This window comes from Cotesia glomerata, linkage group LG4 (genome assembly GCF_020080835.1).
Source record: "Cotesia glomerata isolate CgM1 linkage group LG4, MPM_Cglom_v2.3, whole genome shotgun sequence".
Taxonomy (NCBI): domain Eukaryota; kingdom Metazoa; phylum Arthropoda; class Insecta; order Hymenoptera; family Braconidae; genus Cotesia; species Cotesia glomerata.
Genome location: NC_058161.1, coordinates 13,336,329 through 13,353,369, shown reverse-complemented (window position 1 = coordinate 13,353,369; position 17,041 = coordinate 13,336,329). Strand labels below are relative to the sequence as shown.

At 28.2% G+C, this 17,041-nt stretch overlaps 1 protein-coding gene across 2 annotated transcripts in view; it reads right to left on the bottom strand.

Annotated features, from left to right (window-relative positions):
- Positions 1-1,689: 1,689 nt before the first annotated feature.
- The window catches only part of LOC123263509 (dynein axonemal heavy chain 1-like), a 33,274-nt gene continuing 17,922 nt past the window's right edge, over positions 1,690-17,041 (bottom strand). For both annotated transcript variants that reach the window (XM_044726345.1, XM_044726344.1), the window contains exons 3-7: positions 13,611-14,401; positions 11,407-11,538; positions 6,752-7,241; positions 6,532-6,664; positions 1,690-1,980 (exon numbers count right to left, since the gene is read on the bottom strand). In XM_044726345.1, coding sequence (XP_044582280.1) covers positions 1,828-1,980; positions 6,532-6,664; positions 6,752-7,241; positions 11,407-11,538; positions 13,611-14,401 — 1,699 coding nt within the window. In that variant the 3' untranslated portion in view covers positions 1,690-1,827. The remainder of the gene's footprint in view (positions 1,981-6,531; positions 6,665-6,751; positions 7,242-11,406; positions 11,539-13,610; positions 14,402-17,041) is intronic.

Below are 17,041 nucleotides of genomic sequence, written 5' to 3'. Positions count from 1 at the left end.
TAAATAATTAAATAGAGTATTCGGATACACCAATTATTGACAGGTTAAAAAACTGATTGATCTAATTATTGACATACCTTAGCCCCAATTATTGACACCTATACTGCTTATGCCTAGAATCATCAGCTTATTCTTATTTATCGAAACTTATTATTAAAGTTTATTAATAATAATTTCCATAAATGATTAATTACTATTAAAAATATAAAAATTAATTTGAAAATAATTTATTGAATCAAAAGAGTTCAAACCCTTACAGTTAATTTTTTAGGTTAAAGTAAAAAAAAAGGCGTAATATGAGATTCATTTTAAAAATTATCAACTAGTTATTGACACCCATTATTTAAATATTATAAAGGAAACAATTAATTTCGATTATTTAATTTTATAAATTTTTCATATATTGTTAATTAAAAAAAAAAAAAAAAGATCATATAAATGGATGAAGAAATTAATTTAAACTCGGCATTTAAAAAAATTGCTTTTCTAACCAAAGTTGTTAAGAAAGACGCTCGTAAGCTGGTTTGATGAACTGGTGCTCTTTTTTTTAATAATTAACGTCGATTCCCAAAAAAAAATTCTTTTGGTACGCCCTTATGGCATCCAAGGTGGGTCCCGGGAGCCATAAGGGCGTATAAAAAAATTTTTTTTTTGGGAATCAACGCATTTTTGTATGAAACGTGCAGAAATGCAAAAAAAAAAATTTTTGTCTAACTAAAAATTTTTTTGGACTTAAAAAAAAAACAGAATTTTTATTCTTCGCCCTTATGGCATCCGAGGTACGTTCCGGGAGCCATAAGGGCGTATAAAAAAATTTTTTTTCGGAAATCAACGTAATTTCGTCCGAAATGTGCAGAAATGCAAAAAAAAATATTTTATACGCCCTTATGGCTCCCGGGGCCCACATCGAATACCATAAGGGCGTATAATAAAAATTCTGTTTTTTTTTTCTAAGTCCAAAAAAATTTTTATATGGAAAAAATTTTTTTTTTGCATTTATGGACATTTCATGAAAAAATACGTCGGTTCCCAAAAAAAATTTTTTTTGATACGCCCTTATAGCATCCGAGGTGGGTTCCGGGAGCCATAAGGGCGTATTTTGTACTTTACCGCCCTTAGGGAACACTTGTTCTAGGGCCGATTAAATTGAATAAATAAATAAATAAATGGCTTTTATTTATGTCTTTTCTCAGTGGAGTTTAGTTAACATTTTTCAATTAGTCTATTATTGATATATTAAAAACTTGTTTAATTTTAAATTTTATAAATGTCTCAAACAAAAAAAATATAATTTAATGAGATTCTTTTCTTTATAATACCTTATATTTTTACTTAAAATTATTTATTTTAATTATTTTTATTTATTTTAAATTAAAAGGTTGGGTTACACGCTACAATTAGTTAAAAAATTAATTTCGTTGATAGCAATAAACGATTTATTGCGTAGCAATAAATCATTTGTTAATACTAAATATTTATTTGGCGGCAATGGGCTTTAATAAATGATTTAGTACCTATTACTAAATATTTGGTAATGAAAGGTTTGTTACTTTATCATTTAGTATCTGTTACTAAATCTTATTAAATAGAACTAAATTCTTTTATCAGTGAGCGTTATGATGCGTGCACTTTTGGATTTTCCAAACTTTTTTACATTTTAACCTGAGTTAAAATAAAATAGTCAATCCAGACAGTTAAATTAGTTACTTTATTTCTGGTAAGTTCAATAACCACATCTCTCGAATTCAATGAATAATTCATTTAATCTCTAATAATTTTCTTTGTGATAAATCGATCCGTTGAAAACCACAAATACTACTGTAACTTTTAATCCGATTTAATATTATTATGTAAGCTTCTATTCACATAGGGACCGACTGCATCAACATTGTTGGCTAATCCTTTCTTCACTAATTCCATTAGCCCCGTGCATTCCCTTAGAATATCCAGCAAGCTTTTGTCCGAGCACAAATGCAAAATCTGGAATTTTTTTTAATTTAATGAAAGGCGATTTATTATTTTAATTCCAGAAATTAAAAAAAAAATAACTATTTTTTTTTTTTTTTATAGAAATTGCTTCTTGCACGGAGAAAAAAGTATTGCTATTATCACGATATAGTATAGTGATGATCACGATCCACGTATGACTATACTTTAGATGCGCATATATATGTCCAATCTAGTGGATCGTGATTATCACGATATGAATTGTATTGATTGAATTTAAAAAGCAGCAAAGAAAATCCTTACATTCATAATAAAATATAGAATATATAAATAAGTAATCCAAATAAATCTAAATTTTTCTCAAGAAATGAATCTCTATAAAATGTAGATAACAAATTAAAGCCCTCAAAGAGCTTTTGAAGGCTATCTTTCTATATCAAGTGTGGCTTTTTTAAAATTAATTTTTCAATAAAATTAGTCATTTTTTTTTAACATTATAAATTTTAAAATGAAATATTTAAAAATAAAATAATTCCAAGATTGATTAAATGTTCCAATAATAAAAGATTTAATAAATAATTATGATAAAATAAATGAAAGATTTAAAATGACAACATATCAATGGTATTTATTCTTACCAAAGAATAATTGGACACTGTTATGCATTAACATGTTAAGTTCTATAGAAATCCTACGTACTTAACACACTAATGCATAACAAAGTCCAATTAACGTTCTGCTTGATTTAACTCCGCATAGTATTTAAATCCAGCGTTAATCAAAAATTTATTTCAAAAAATGTAAATATTATTTTTTACTGAATAAATACTCAACTTGTTTTTAATTATTTTATTTTATTTTATTTTTTATTTTATTTCAATAAACAAACCCAACAGCCTAGGCCATTAACAGGGTTAATAATACAATCGTTAGTACATAAGAAAAATAAATTTTTGATGTATAACAAGATGACTTATAGCTAGCATAGTGATTTCATTCATTTCCACTCATAAAAATTGCTGAGTAATTATTGCTTATTACTTATTAATTATTACCTATTAAAAATTACTTATTAACTATTAATTCATAATTGCACATCTTTAACGCCACTTAGTTGCTAGTTTGCCAAGTAACGCAGTTACATAGCCATTAGGACAATTCAACATATCAAGTGCAGGTTCCCATTGATAAAAGCGATTCACTGTATTAGAGATGCGATATATTGGCGCTGCCTGAGATAAGTTAGATTTAGCAATAGGTATGTACATTGGAGTTTGATTTCTCATACCTAAGACTGGTATCTTAAATTTAAACAGTGATAGCAATTGAGGACAATCCACCAAGTTGTTAAATAATTTAGTTGCAAAGGAGAATTCCGCACAGATGCGTCTTTCATCGAGAGTAAGATATTCGCATTCTTTGCATAGCGTGAGATCTGCAATTCCCCGAGCCGGATAAAGTCCAGTTTTTTTCCAAATTAAAAATTTTAAAAACCTTCTTTGAACTCTTTTCAATCTTAGTGGACTGTCCTGATTGAGTAGGAGACCATACTAGCGAAGCATACTCAAGTTTTGGTCTAACAAATGTATTATATAACAATTTAATGGCATTAAGATTATTAAAGTTTTTTGAAACTCGAGTAATGAACCCTAGCGTTTTCCAGGCTTCAGACATCATATTATTAATGTGCGTTGCAAAAGTAAGTTTACTGTCAAATGTTACCCCAAGTATTTTGACTGTAGTACTCTTATCTAAAATTTTTCCAGATATGTTGTAGTCAAAGTTGATAATATTTTTCCTCCGAGTGAGTGTTAATACGCAACATTTGTCAGCATTGAGTTGCAGCCCATTGTCCTTACACCATTGCACCATGCATTCAATGTTACGTTGTAAAAATATGCAATCATTTAAATTATGTATTCTCATATACAGCTTAGAGTCATCAGCAAATAAATCAAAGAAACAGGAAGTATGCTGTGCTAGATTATTGATAAAGACAAGAAATAAGAGAGGACCAAGGTTGGATCCTTGAGGAACTCCCAAAGTAGAAATATAGGGTTTAGACCTATATCCCATATAATATACAATATTTTCCCTGCTGACTAGGTATGAAGTTAATAAGCACATGAAGAGAGTAGTTAATCCTAGTTCACGCAGTCTATTAAGCAATATTCTGATGTCAACCTTATCAAATGCTTTAGCAAAATCTGCACAAAATACGTCAAGTTGTTCCCCAGCAGTAAGAGTTTCATTAGCAAGCTGAGTGAAATATACTAAATTAGTTACTGTTGAGCGTTTGGGCATAAAGCCATGCTGAAGTGGAGAGACAATGGACTGAAACTCACTGAAGACTGTTTCATAGATATACATCTCCAGTACTTTGGAGAACGAGCAAAGTATTGCTATGGGTCTGGACAGAGTAACATCTGTCAAGTTTCCAGTCTTAGGTATGGGGCATACTTTGGACTGTTTCCAGATATCAGGAAAAGTTCCATGAATAATTGAAGATTATATGATAATTGTCAGTGGAATACTGAATGCTTCAGCGCATTCGCGCACAATACAACAAGGAATACCATCTGTACCAGCAGACCATTTGTTTGGCAATTTTTTACAATACCTGATTATAAGCGCAATACTTAATACATTCCATATTTTAAATGTTAGAATTAAGCGGAGGTTTATCTAGTCAGGATTTAATAACCATGTAGCTGATATTTAAAGATATAAGCTCACCCCGTCATTACACTCATTGAGATCTTTCATTTGAGTACCCACATCATTTTTTCACATATTTTATATAGTTATATATATTATATATATGTGGGTCATTCCATGTCAAATCGACCTATAGTTGGAATCGACCCCTTTCGATTTTGATGAATTTCGGTCAAAAGTTTTCTTTTATCATAAAACGAAGTTCTGCCAAAGGAAAAAAAATAAAAAAATTTTTTTCAAAAGATATGCAAATTCAAAATTTCGCGATTTTTTCAGTTTTTTCATTTTGTTTTTGCAATATCTCGAATGCTATTATAGATACAGGAATGGTCTTTCGTTTGTTTAAAAGGGGACACTTGGGGCTATTGAAAAAAAAATATTTTGGAAAAAAATTTTGAAAAATGCCAAATTTAATAATTTTGAATTTTTGAAAATCGTCAAAAATAGAGACCGCTATTAAAATTTTGGCTCAATTTTTTTTTGTATGATACCTAGTAATGATCTTAAAAGATCCTGAAATTTTTGGATAGGTGTTTTTTTTTTTTTTTTCAAAAATATGAATTTTTGAATTCCAGAAAAAAATTTTTTTTTGTTTTTTGCAACTTCTATACAAGTTAAAGTTATGCAGATACATAATATTGTAATTTTGAGTAATTAGAAATCAAATGCACGACGTGAAAATATTGAATAATGAATTAATTTTAACTTTTATTCATTTTTTAGACATAATCTAAAAGTCAGGCTTAACGCATGATATAATTTTTTATTTTCTTAACGCATGATATATTTTGTCCGTTTCTTCTCTTCAATTACAGTTTTTAAACTCAAATAACTCAAACAGATATTAATTTTCTATAAAAATTAGAAATGATTTCATGAGAATATCAATTTTTTTTCGTTCTTTCGAATATTTATTTACTTACGAATTTCTGCACAATCATAGTTCTCAATCTCAAATTACAAATTATTCCCATGTTAATAAGACGGCAAGTGGCATCAAAAACTTTAAATGAAGTAAAAAAAGGACAATTAACAAATTCTATCATGCGTTAAGGATGACTTATTTTAAGGATGCAAGATTATGTCTAAAAAATTAAAAAAAGTTTAAAAACCCAAATATGAAAAATATATCAAAAATGCATGTAGGTACTCAAATGAAAGCTCTTGATGAGTGTAACATCAAGATGAGCTTATATCTTTAAAATATCTAATATATATATATATATATATATATATATATATATATATATATATATATATATATATATATATATATATATATATGTATATATAAAAAATATATCAAAAATGCATGTGGGTACTCAAATGAAAGCTCTTGATGAGTATAACATCAAGATGAGCTTATATCTTTAAAATATCTAATATATATATATGTATATATAAAAAATATATCAAAAATGCATGTGGGTACTCAAATGAAAGCTCTTGATGAGTATAACATCAAGATGAGCTTATATCTTTAAAATATCTAATATATATATATGTATATATATATATATATATATATACTATATATATATATATATATATATATATATGTATATATAAAAAATATATCAAAAATGCATGTGGGTACTCAAATGAAAGCTCTTGATGAGTATAACATCAAGATGAGCTTATATCTTTAAAATATCTAATATATATATATGTATATATATATATATATATATATATATGTATATAAAAAATATATCAAAAAATGCATGTGGGTACTCAAATGAAAGCTCTTGATGAGTATAACATCAAGATGAGCTTATATCTTTAAAAACGTCAATATTCAAGAACGTACATTGCAATTTACCAAAAGTCATTGTTTAATAAAGCAAAATTTTAATAATAACTTACATTAGGATTCTGTCGAGCTTTTTTAATTATCCGCCTCCAATATCGTTGAACCGTGTTGAATTTTTTATACTCTACTGGCAGCTGTCTGCTTATACCTTCATTACTGAACACGGGTTCCATATTTATCCACATTCTGAAATCAATAACACTCCGACGGGTAAATTAAATGAACTCCAGGATGAAATTAATAATATAAGTATTGTTGAGTACTGTATTGTACCTTTGCACATCAATCCAAGTGGATAAAACTTGTCGTATTAATTTCAGCTTAGCTGCCCACTCATTAGCAGAAGCTTCGAATGCTTCGCAGTTTATCTGCTGCACTTCTCTAATATCTTCGTCCAATTTTTCAAACAATTCCTTTGAAACACTGATCACACAAGTTTCGGAATTTGAATTGTGAGGCGCTATTTCGAGCTTTAGATTAAGCCAGGATTGAGATAGTTTCTCAAGGGTCACTTCAACAGAGTACTCTTTTTGCGCTTTGTCAGCTACTTCAGCAATCATTTCCATATGAGTCATGATACCAAGGTCGAGAAGCTGCTGAAGTGTTAAGTTAGGTGGTTGAGATATTGATATTCCGGTCTGCATAATTATTTCTTCTCTGTGTCGCTCTTTTAGACCGGGAAAGGTTATTATGTCGACAATAAGGGTGTAGGGTTTGAAGGATTCTATTTTGGTGGATATGTAGGATGTTATTTTCAATATATCTGGAAAAAAGCCCCAATTGACACACTGTTAAAAATTTTTGTAAAATTACAATCATATTAAAAAACAAATAATAATTAAAATTACAAATCAGTGTATAGCAATGCGAAATGCAATACAATTCATGTAATTTTCCAACACTAGTCAGAAAATCTACTAAGATGTATTGTAATTTTACAAACTTCATGTATAAATCTAACACGCACTGTAATATTACAAAACCGTTGGTCAATTTTTAAGAGAAAGCTTTTTAATTTTGCAAACATATTTTGTCATCTGATTCGGCATAACTGTATGTAAAATCACAAAAAAATATTGTAATTTATATTACAATAATCTCATAAAAAATTTAAAAAGCTTTTTTTTATTTTTACAATTTTCATTGTAAAATTACACAGTGCAATGTAATGTTACCAGACAATTTTAATTATATTACACGAATTACTGTAATTCTACTTCACTGTTATCCAATTTTAAAAACAATACTTTTAAGTTTTACAAAAATGAGACTGATGTATCAAAAAACAACAATGTCCTTCATATTTATTTTTACTAATTTTTATTCTAAGTTTATTTGTAATGATAAATTCGAGGCAGAATTTATCTGTTATAAATTTTAATATTGCGCTCAAACGATCATTTCGAAATCAATATATTTTAATGAGTATATGTTAGACTTTAATTTTTATAATATTCAATGAATTATAAATAATGTAAAAGTTAGTTATTTTCCATCAATAAACAGCATCAAATAACACAAATAATGTAAATAATAAATAATAAGCCGTAATGCTCAATCACCTCATAGGATTAGCTTATAAGAATAATAAGATGTTTAATCACCTATCGGTCGTACGGCGTAGGGCGTTAGGTAACGGTCTAGCAAGCGCGCGGCTCGCGTTCGATTCTTAGTTAGGGTAAATATTATTTTCACTTTATATCATCAGAGTTCTAAAAATTAGGTCTACGTGAGGTGCAAAATCTAGTCAGCGCTTCATAAAAATAAAACGACAACAAATATTAAATCAAATCTTTCTTTTTTATTATTTCAATTAAAGTAAAATTCAAGGAAAGTATTGTAATTTTACAAACTTAGCTAATCTAAAAATATTTGTAAAATTACAAAACCGTTTTGTAAAATTAGTAACCTCACAGAGCTATATATGTTTTGTAATATTACTATACCCGATTGTAATTTTAAATAAATGTTTTGCCTATTAACTTCCAATACATTTATCGTAAAATTACAATAGAAATTTATAACAGTGGCCCACTATAAGAGCCAAATTTATGATTTAATTTTTTTTAAGCAATCAAATATCAATATCGTTGAATTTTGTTTGTGGTAATGTCTTAAGTAATGTTTTAACTAATCAATTTCTTTCTTTAAAACGATAATCACTGATATTTACTAATTAATTTTAAATAATTAAATAGAGTATTCGAATACACCAATTATTGACAGGTTAAAAAACTGATTGATCTAATTATTGACATACCTCAGCCCCAATTATTGACACCTATACTGCTTATGCCTAGAATCATCAGCTTATTTTTATTTATCGAAACTTATTATTAAGTAATCAATATTATTAAAGTTTATTAATAATAATTTCCATAAATGATTAATTACTATTAAAAATATAAAAATTAATTTTAAAATAATTTATTGAATCAACAGAGTTCAAACTCTTACAGTTAACTTCTTAGGTTAAAGTAAAAAAAAAGGCGTGATAGCGCTGTCGACGCTGTCAATATGAGATTCAACTTAAAAATTATCAACTAAGTAATTGACACCCATTATTTAAATATTATAAAGGAAACAATTAATTTTGATTATTTAATTTTATAAATTTTTCATATATTGTTAATTAAAAAAAAAAAAAAAAAAGATCATATAAATGGATGAAGAAATTAATTTAAACTCGGCATTTAAAAAAATTGCTTTTCTAACCAAAGTTGTTAATAAAAACGCTCGTAAGCTGGTTTGATGAACTGGTGCTCTTTTTTTTAATAATTAACATTTAATATTTTAAATTGAGTAATTTTTTTCAATTTTTTAATTAATTAGAATTTAATAAAAATTTATATGATAGTTATTCTTATTAAAGATAATTAAATATATTATTATTATTATTTCGATTTTTACTTGTATACCGTTCTTGGTTTTTACAAGGCTGGGTAGATGGTAGCTGTCGTATTCCGCGAGTGCGGCACCGTCCTGTGTTTTTATACTGTCCTTGTTTATTCAACGCTTTTTTTGGACCCCAACACATTCTCTTTTCACTCCTGTATTTTCACTACATAATCAACCTTATTTTTCGCACATTTGTATACTCAACTCTTTATTATTATCACGCGGCTGTGGACCGACTTGTGCTCTCTGAACTGTATTCACGCTATTCCTCACCCCTTTCTATCGGTTGTTGGAATAGTGGCGATGGGGAAACCACAGAAAAACCCATGCCAGTACAGTTCGGCTACCGGAGCGACCCCCGACGGTTGGTGTTGGAACTATTCGAACAACCGTCGGGGCTCGAACCCTCGCCTCACGGCATGATATGCGAGCGAACTAACGGGATAATGACTTAACCCGCTAGGCCATCATGCCACTGATATTTAAATATATTTAAAAATAATTTAGGGTGTCAATATTTAAACCCCTTTCAATAATTGGGGCTTTTACCTTTTTTGTTTAGTAAATAATAATATTTCAATTTTTTTAAATAAATTTTTGATTAACGCTGGATTTAAATACTATGCGGAGTTAAATCGGGTAGAACGTTAATTATTCTTCGGTAAGAATAAATACCATTAATATGCTATCATTTTAAATCATTCATTTATTTTATCATAATTATTTATTAAATATTTTATTATTAAAACATTTAATCAATTTTGGAATTATTTTATTTTTAAATATTTCATTTTAAAATTTATAATGTTAAAAAAAAATGACTAATTTTATTGAAAAATTAATTTTAAAAAAGCCACACATAATATAGAAAGATCGATTTATCCATTTCAGCACATAGTAGTTTAAATATTTGATACTATACCTTTAGAACGTTTGTAAAATTTATAAATTCAAGGAAAATTATACATTTAATAATTAAAATTGTTAGTTAATTAACGAGCTATAACTTGCACTAGGAATTTTTATACAATTAATTATGCAGTTATGTCGAGGATAATCACCTAAAAATAATTATCTTTCATATTGCTGATTTTATAAGCTGGAGAAAAAATATTTAAAATTATTTAAAAAGAAATTATAAAAAGGTAAATTGAAGCTAATTACATGAACTTTAAAATAAAATTGCCAGAATTTAGTTATCAATTATGCTTTTTAATTTATTTGGGAAAATATCGTTAAATTAATATTTTAATGAAAATGAAGAAATTTTTCTCTTACCCACAACTTTGAAACTAATGGACCGATTTGCCCCTTTTTCAAACTTGACCGAGATTTTCGTTGATAGAATAAATGTATTGAGTCTGATCGAGATCCATAAAGAATTGCGGCCGTAATCGTGCTTACACCCCGGTTCTATCACATATATAAACTTTTGAGATATTTTTCGGTGTAACTCAACAAAATAAAACATATTGTTGGAAATCTTCATGTTAATTCCTACAAGAGTACCTCTGCAACAGATTTATAAAGAAATCTACATTAAAAGTAGCACATTATCGTTTTGTTGTCGAGATATAATAATTAAAACATTTTTTAGGAAGATTTCTTTAGAAATGTAGATATTGTAGCCAGGACGTCGCAATTTAAAGAAAATTTTTTGATATGTTTAATTAGCCGAAAAGTTTACATCTACGGAAGAGAACGCGGCATGTAAGCAGGATTGCGCCTAAAGTTCTTGACCGATCTTTATGAAACTCAGTGTACTTATTCTATGAATCAATACCGAGATACAGTTTGAATATGAGCTGAATCCGCCGGTTAGTTTACGAGTTGTGGCTGTTTTAAACATTTATTTCATTTTTGAAAAATTTCGAATTTTTCAAATTTAAGAAATCTAATAATAACAATAAAGGGTGGTTGCTATAATTATTGCTATTTGCTATAAATTCATTGTACTTATCACAAATTTGAATTATATACAGTAAAAATAAACTTTTTCCCACTAACAAGATAAATTGAAGTTCATATACCTGGTTGATTTTCAAACAACTCGACGCAACCCAAAACATTTTTTTCCGTTTCTTTTATAAAGCTTTGCATTATCGAGCTATTTATATTAATGATTGGATTTTCAAGCCACTGTTCTTCAGTTTTCAGCCAACCTAAAGTACAATTATGGAATATTACAACGGTCCATTATTCACTAGAGTATTTGAATCTATCTTACAATTAGTAAACAATAAAGCTCTTTGAAGAATATTTATGAATAATTGGTAGCATATAATAAAATTTTCAAAGAAATTAACTCGTAAATTCTACAATCTAGAAGTAAAATACCGAATGTACTTCTAAAGTATGTCAAAACGCAAAAATATTTCTGCTGATATAGCAAACTTTTTCATGGCTTGAGCAAATCTGGTCTTAATTTCGATAGTTGTTAGTGTCTTTTTCTACCTATGGGTCTTGTTCCAGATACTTGTAGCAAATTCAATTGACAAGTCTTGAACAAGCCTTGTACAAGAACTATCGGCCAGATTATAGCTTAAAAATTGTCTAAGAAAATTGAGAAAATCTGAAGATGCTTATCGATCAACTAACTATATCAATTCTTGAGAAAGACTGACACCAGAAGCAAGCTGAATATACTTGTACAAGACTTGCTCAAGATCTGCTCAAGATCAATGTTTTCGAATGACCGATCGCATCATTCTACCCCTTCTATATTTACTATAGGATCAGTGGATCTCATTCAGCTTAACCTTTTAGAGTTCAGACCTACTGTTTTATCGATCAAGACAAAAGTATTTTAAAATGACCACCACTGAATCAATACATCTTCAAGTAGTGGAGAGGAGAAAGAGCAAATTTTGAGCAAGTCACGCTTCAACATTTGCTATTAGTTTTTGGTTGACAAATGCTTTAGAAATGAACAAATTACTAAAAATTACGGATCTTGAGCAAGTCACTCAAGTGTCTGTTATGAGTTTCTGATTTAAAAAATCCGTCAGAAAGTTTTTCAATGCACCTTGCATTAGACTTGTCTCATATTCTTCCACAAGATGTCTTGAGCTAGTTATATGGGTGATTCTCTGTACGGATATTTTTTGCTGTCCCAGGCATTTTTTTATTAGAAAAATTGTTATTTTGTTACTAAAAAAAATTTATTACGAAAGTAAAAAAATATTTCTATTTGGAGCATTGAGAACTAAAATGAAGTAAATTTTAACTTTTTGCTATAATTTCGTAAATCACCGAAGTAACAGTCCCCTGGGCTGTTCCATTCCCAAAATTAAAACTTTAACATTAAATTTTAAGTTATTCGTCCATAATATATAATTTGGTCCATAATGTTTATAAACTTAATTAGTTAACTAACAATCTTCTTCAATAAAAAGTACCGAAAATTAATTTGTTTCATTAAATTCATTAAACCAAAGTTTGTCCCAGGCATTTTAAGAACAGTCCCCTGCCAGAAGTTCAAAGCCAAAAAAAAATTCCAGCGTGTTATTTTACCTTTTGTAAGGTTTATAAGGATCTAACTAGCCTTGAATTAATAACCATAGAGCTGTTAGCGCTTTATCGGCATTTTATTTAGTGTCAAAGCACCGTTTGTGCTGGAAATATGTGTCTGGGCCACTTGAAAACTCAGTCCCCTGGCAACTATTTTTATTTATAATTTATTTATAAAATTCGATCCATAAGTCTTAACATTATTCTAATTAATGTAAATATTGATTGAGAACTTGAAAAGTTGAATTCATTGAAATAGTTTGCTTGATTTTTCTTAATTTGATGAAAAAAAAAAACAGTCCCCTGTGATGTTATATGGCAAAATACACACAAATAACGAAAAAGCAAAAATTAATTCGGCTGTTTATCTATTATGATTAAGCTGATAGTTTTGTAGCCCTTGTTAATTTTTTTTCAAATAAAATCAAAAATAATTTGGTCGGACAATTTTGTACAGATTTAAGACGACCTTACAGAAAATCATCCATATATAAATCTTGAACCAGTTCTTCTTCATGAACTTGAGTAAGACATGTAGAAAAAGACACTAACAACTAGGAGTTTCGCTCAAGCAAATGTTACCTTTGTGAATATTACTCAACGAGATATTCAATACAAATATTCGTTTGAAGTTTTAAAATCCAATAAAATATCCATCAAAGGTACTAAAAGCTTTGAAATAAAAACCATTCATTTTTTAATTAAAAACGTTTCCATTACATACCTGCTGCAGTTGTCCAGAGCATTTTGTAAGGCTTTAAATATTTTTCCAGGCCAGCTAAATGATTAAAATCTGTAACTGGTAAATCAAAGAGACCTTGGCGCTGATTTACAATTAAAGCTTCGGATTTGCAGGAGTTAAGTAATTTCCACAATTGGTTTATTTCAAACGCACATTCATGCAAATTTTCAACGCTAATTTTTCCAACTACTTTTTCAAATTTTGCCGGCAAGGATTTGATTCTTTCATCAAGCTCTAATTTATCTTTTTGTAAATCCTCCAACAATTTCAAACGCTGATCATTGAGTACTTTTGATGTTAATTTTATTTGACGAGTAACTTTCAATGAATTCCCAACAGCTTTGTAAAACAAATCGAAATCACTGGTTGGAATTTCGCAATTAGTCGCTTCAAGCAATTTGTACTCGGAATCCACTGTATCCATTGCTTGACGTAATTCAGCAAGTACATATGGGATTTCTCGGATAGAGTTTTCCGCTTTGATTACCTCTTCAATGCAACGCGGCGTATTTGTTAATTCTAACTCAATGTCTCTGTAATAGGCGATGATGTTTTCCACTTTTATTCTGCACTGATTCGTTAGTACAGTGATGAGCCCGCGGATAATAGTGAGATATTTGTCGTGCAAGGATTTTTTTGCCTCGATGGATATTTTAAAAACACCTATCCATACAGACGTGGGTAGGTTTTCGTTCATGCAATTTAATTCTGATTTAAAGTGGATCAGTCCCTGGAATATTTCATGATTATCCATGTTCTCGGCTTCAATATCCCTGGATATAACAACACGGAAGGTTAATAATACAAATATAAGGTAAAGTACCCTGAAGAACACTTACACTGATAGAAAAATTTAGTTCTATTTAAAAAGAATTAGTAACAGATACTAAATGATTTAGTAACAAATCTTTCATTACCAAATATTTAGTAATAGGTACTAAATTATTTATTAAAGCCCATTGCCACCAAATAAATATTTAGTATTTAACAAATGATTTATTGCTACGCAATAAATCGTTTATTGGTATCAAAAGAAATTAATTTTTTAACTAATTTTAGCGTGTTACCCAACTTTTTAACTTAAAATAAATAAAAATAATTCAAATAAATAATTTTAAGTAAAAATATAAGGTATTATAAAGAAAATAATCTCATTAAATTATATTTTTTTGTTTGAGACATTTATAAAATTTAAAATTAAACAAGTTTTTTACATATCAATAATAGACTAATTGAAAAATGTTAAGTAAACTCCACTGAGAAAAAACATAAATAGAAGCCATTTATTGGGAGGATTCCAGGAACAATATTTCTAGGAACAGAAATTCTAGGAACAATCGTTCTAAGATCAGCAATTCCAGGGACAATCGTTCTAAGAACAGCAGTTCCAGGAACAATCGTTCTAAGAACAGCAGTTCCAGGAACAATGATTCTAAGAACAGCAGTTCCAGAAACAATTGTTTTAAAACAGCAGTTCCAAGAACAGAAATTCTTGGAACAGTCGTTCTACACTGATAGAAGTATTTAATTCTATTTAATAAGATTTAGTAACAGATACTAAATGATAAAGTAACAAACCTTTCATTACCAAATATTTAGTAATAGGTACTAAATCATTTATTAAAAGCCCATTTAGTTCCTCCAAATAAATATTTACTAGTATTTAACAAATTATTTATTGCTACGCAATAAATCGTTTATTGGTATCAAAGAAATTAATTTTTAAACTAATTTTAGCGTGTTACCCAACTTTTTAACTTAAAATAAATAAAAATAATTCAAATAAATAATTTTAAGTAAAAATATAAGGTATTATAAAGAAAATAATCTCATTAAATTATATTTTTTCGTTTGAGACATTTATAAAATTTAAAATTAAACAAGTTTTTAACATATCAATAATAGACTTATTGAAAAATGTTAACTAAACTCCACTGAGAAAAAACATAAATAGAAGCCATTTATTGGGAGGATTCCAGGAACAATATTTCTAGGAACAGAAATTCTAGGAACAATCGTTCTAAGATCAGCAATTCCAGGGACAATCGTTCTAAGAACAGCAGTTCCAGGAACAATCGTTCTAAGAACAGCAGTTCCAGGAACAATGATTCTAAGAACAGCAGTTCCAGAAACAATTGGTTTAAGAACAGCAGTTCCAAGAACAGAAATTCTTGGAACAGTCGTTCTACACTGATAGAAGTATTTAATTCTATTTAATAAGATTTAGTAACAGATACTAAATGATAAAGTAACAAACCTTTCATTACCAAATATTTAGTAATAGGTACTAAATCATTTATTAAAGCCCATTTAGTTCCTCCAAATAAATATTTACTAGTATTTAACAAATTATTTATTGCTACGCAATAAATCGTTTATTGGTATCAAAGAAATTAATTTTTAAACTAATTTTAGCGTGTTACCCAACTTTTTAACTTAAAATAAATAAAAATAATTCAAATAAATAATTTTAAGTAAAAATATAAGGTATTATAAAGAAAATAATCTCATTAAATTATATTTTTTCGTTTGAGACATTTATAAAATTTAAAATTAAACAAGTTTTTAACATATCAATAATAGACTTATTGAAAAATGTTAACTAAACTCCACTGAGAAAAAACATAAATAGAAGCCATTTATTGGGAGGATTCCAGGAACAATATTTCTAGGAACAGAAATTCTAGGAACAATCGTTCTAAGATCAGCAATTCCAGGGACAATGGTTCTAAGAACAGCAGTTCCAGAAACAATCGTTCTAAGAACAGCAGTTCCAGGAACAATCGTTCTAAGAACAGCAGTTCCAGGAACAATCGTTCTAAGAACAGCAGTTCCAGGAACAGAAATTCTTGGAACAGTCGTTCTACACTGATAGAAGTATTTAATTCTATTTAATAAGATTTAGTAACAGATACTAAATGATAAAGTAACAAACCTTTCATTACCAAATATTTAGTAATAGGTACTAAATCATTTATTAAAGCCCATTTAGTTCCTCCAAATAAATATTTACTAGTATTTAACAAATTATTTATTGCTACGCAATAAATCGTTTATTGGTATCAAAGAAATTAATTTTTAAACTAATTTTAGCGTGTTACCCAACTTTTTAACTTAAAATAAATAAACAATAATTAAAATAAATAATTTTAAGTAAAAATATAAGGTATTATAAAGAAAATAATCTCATTAAATTATATTTTTTTGTTTGAGACATTTATAAAATTTAAAATTAAACAAGTTTTTTACATATCAATAATAGACTAATTGAAAAATGTTAAGTAAACTCCACTGAGAAAAAACATAAATAGAAGCCATTTATTGGGAGGATTCCAGGAACAATATTTCTAGGAACAGAAATTCTAGGAACAATCGTTCTAAGATCAGCAATTCCAGGGACAATCGTTCTAAGA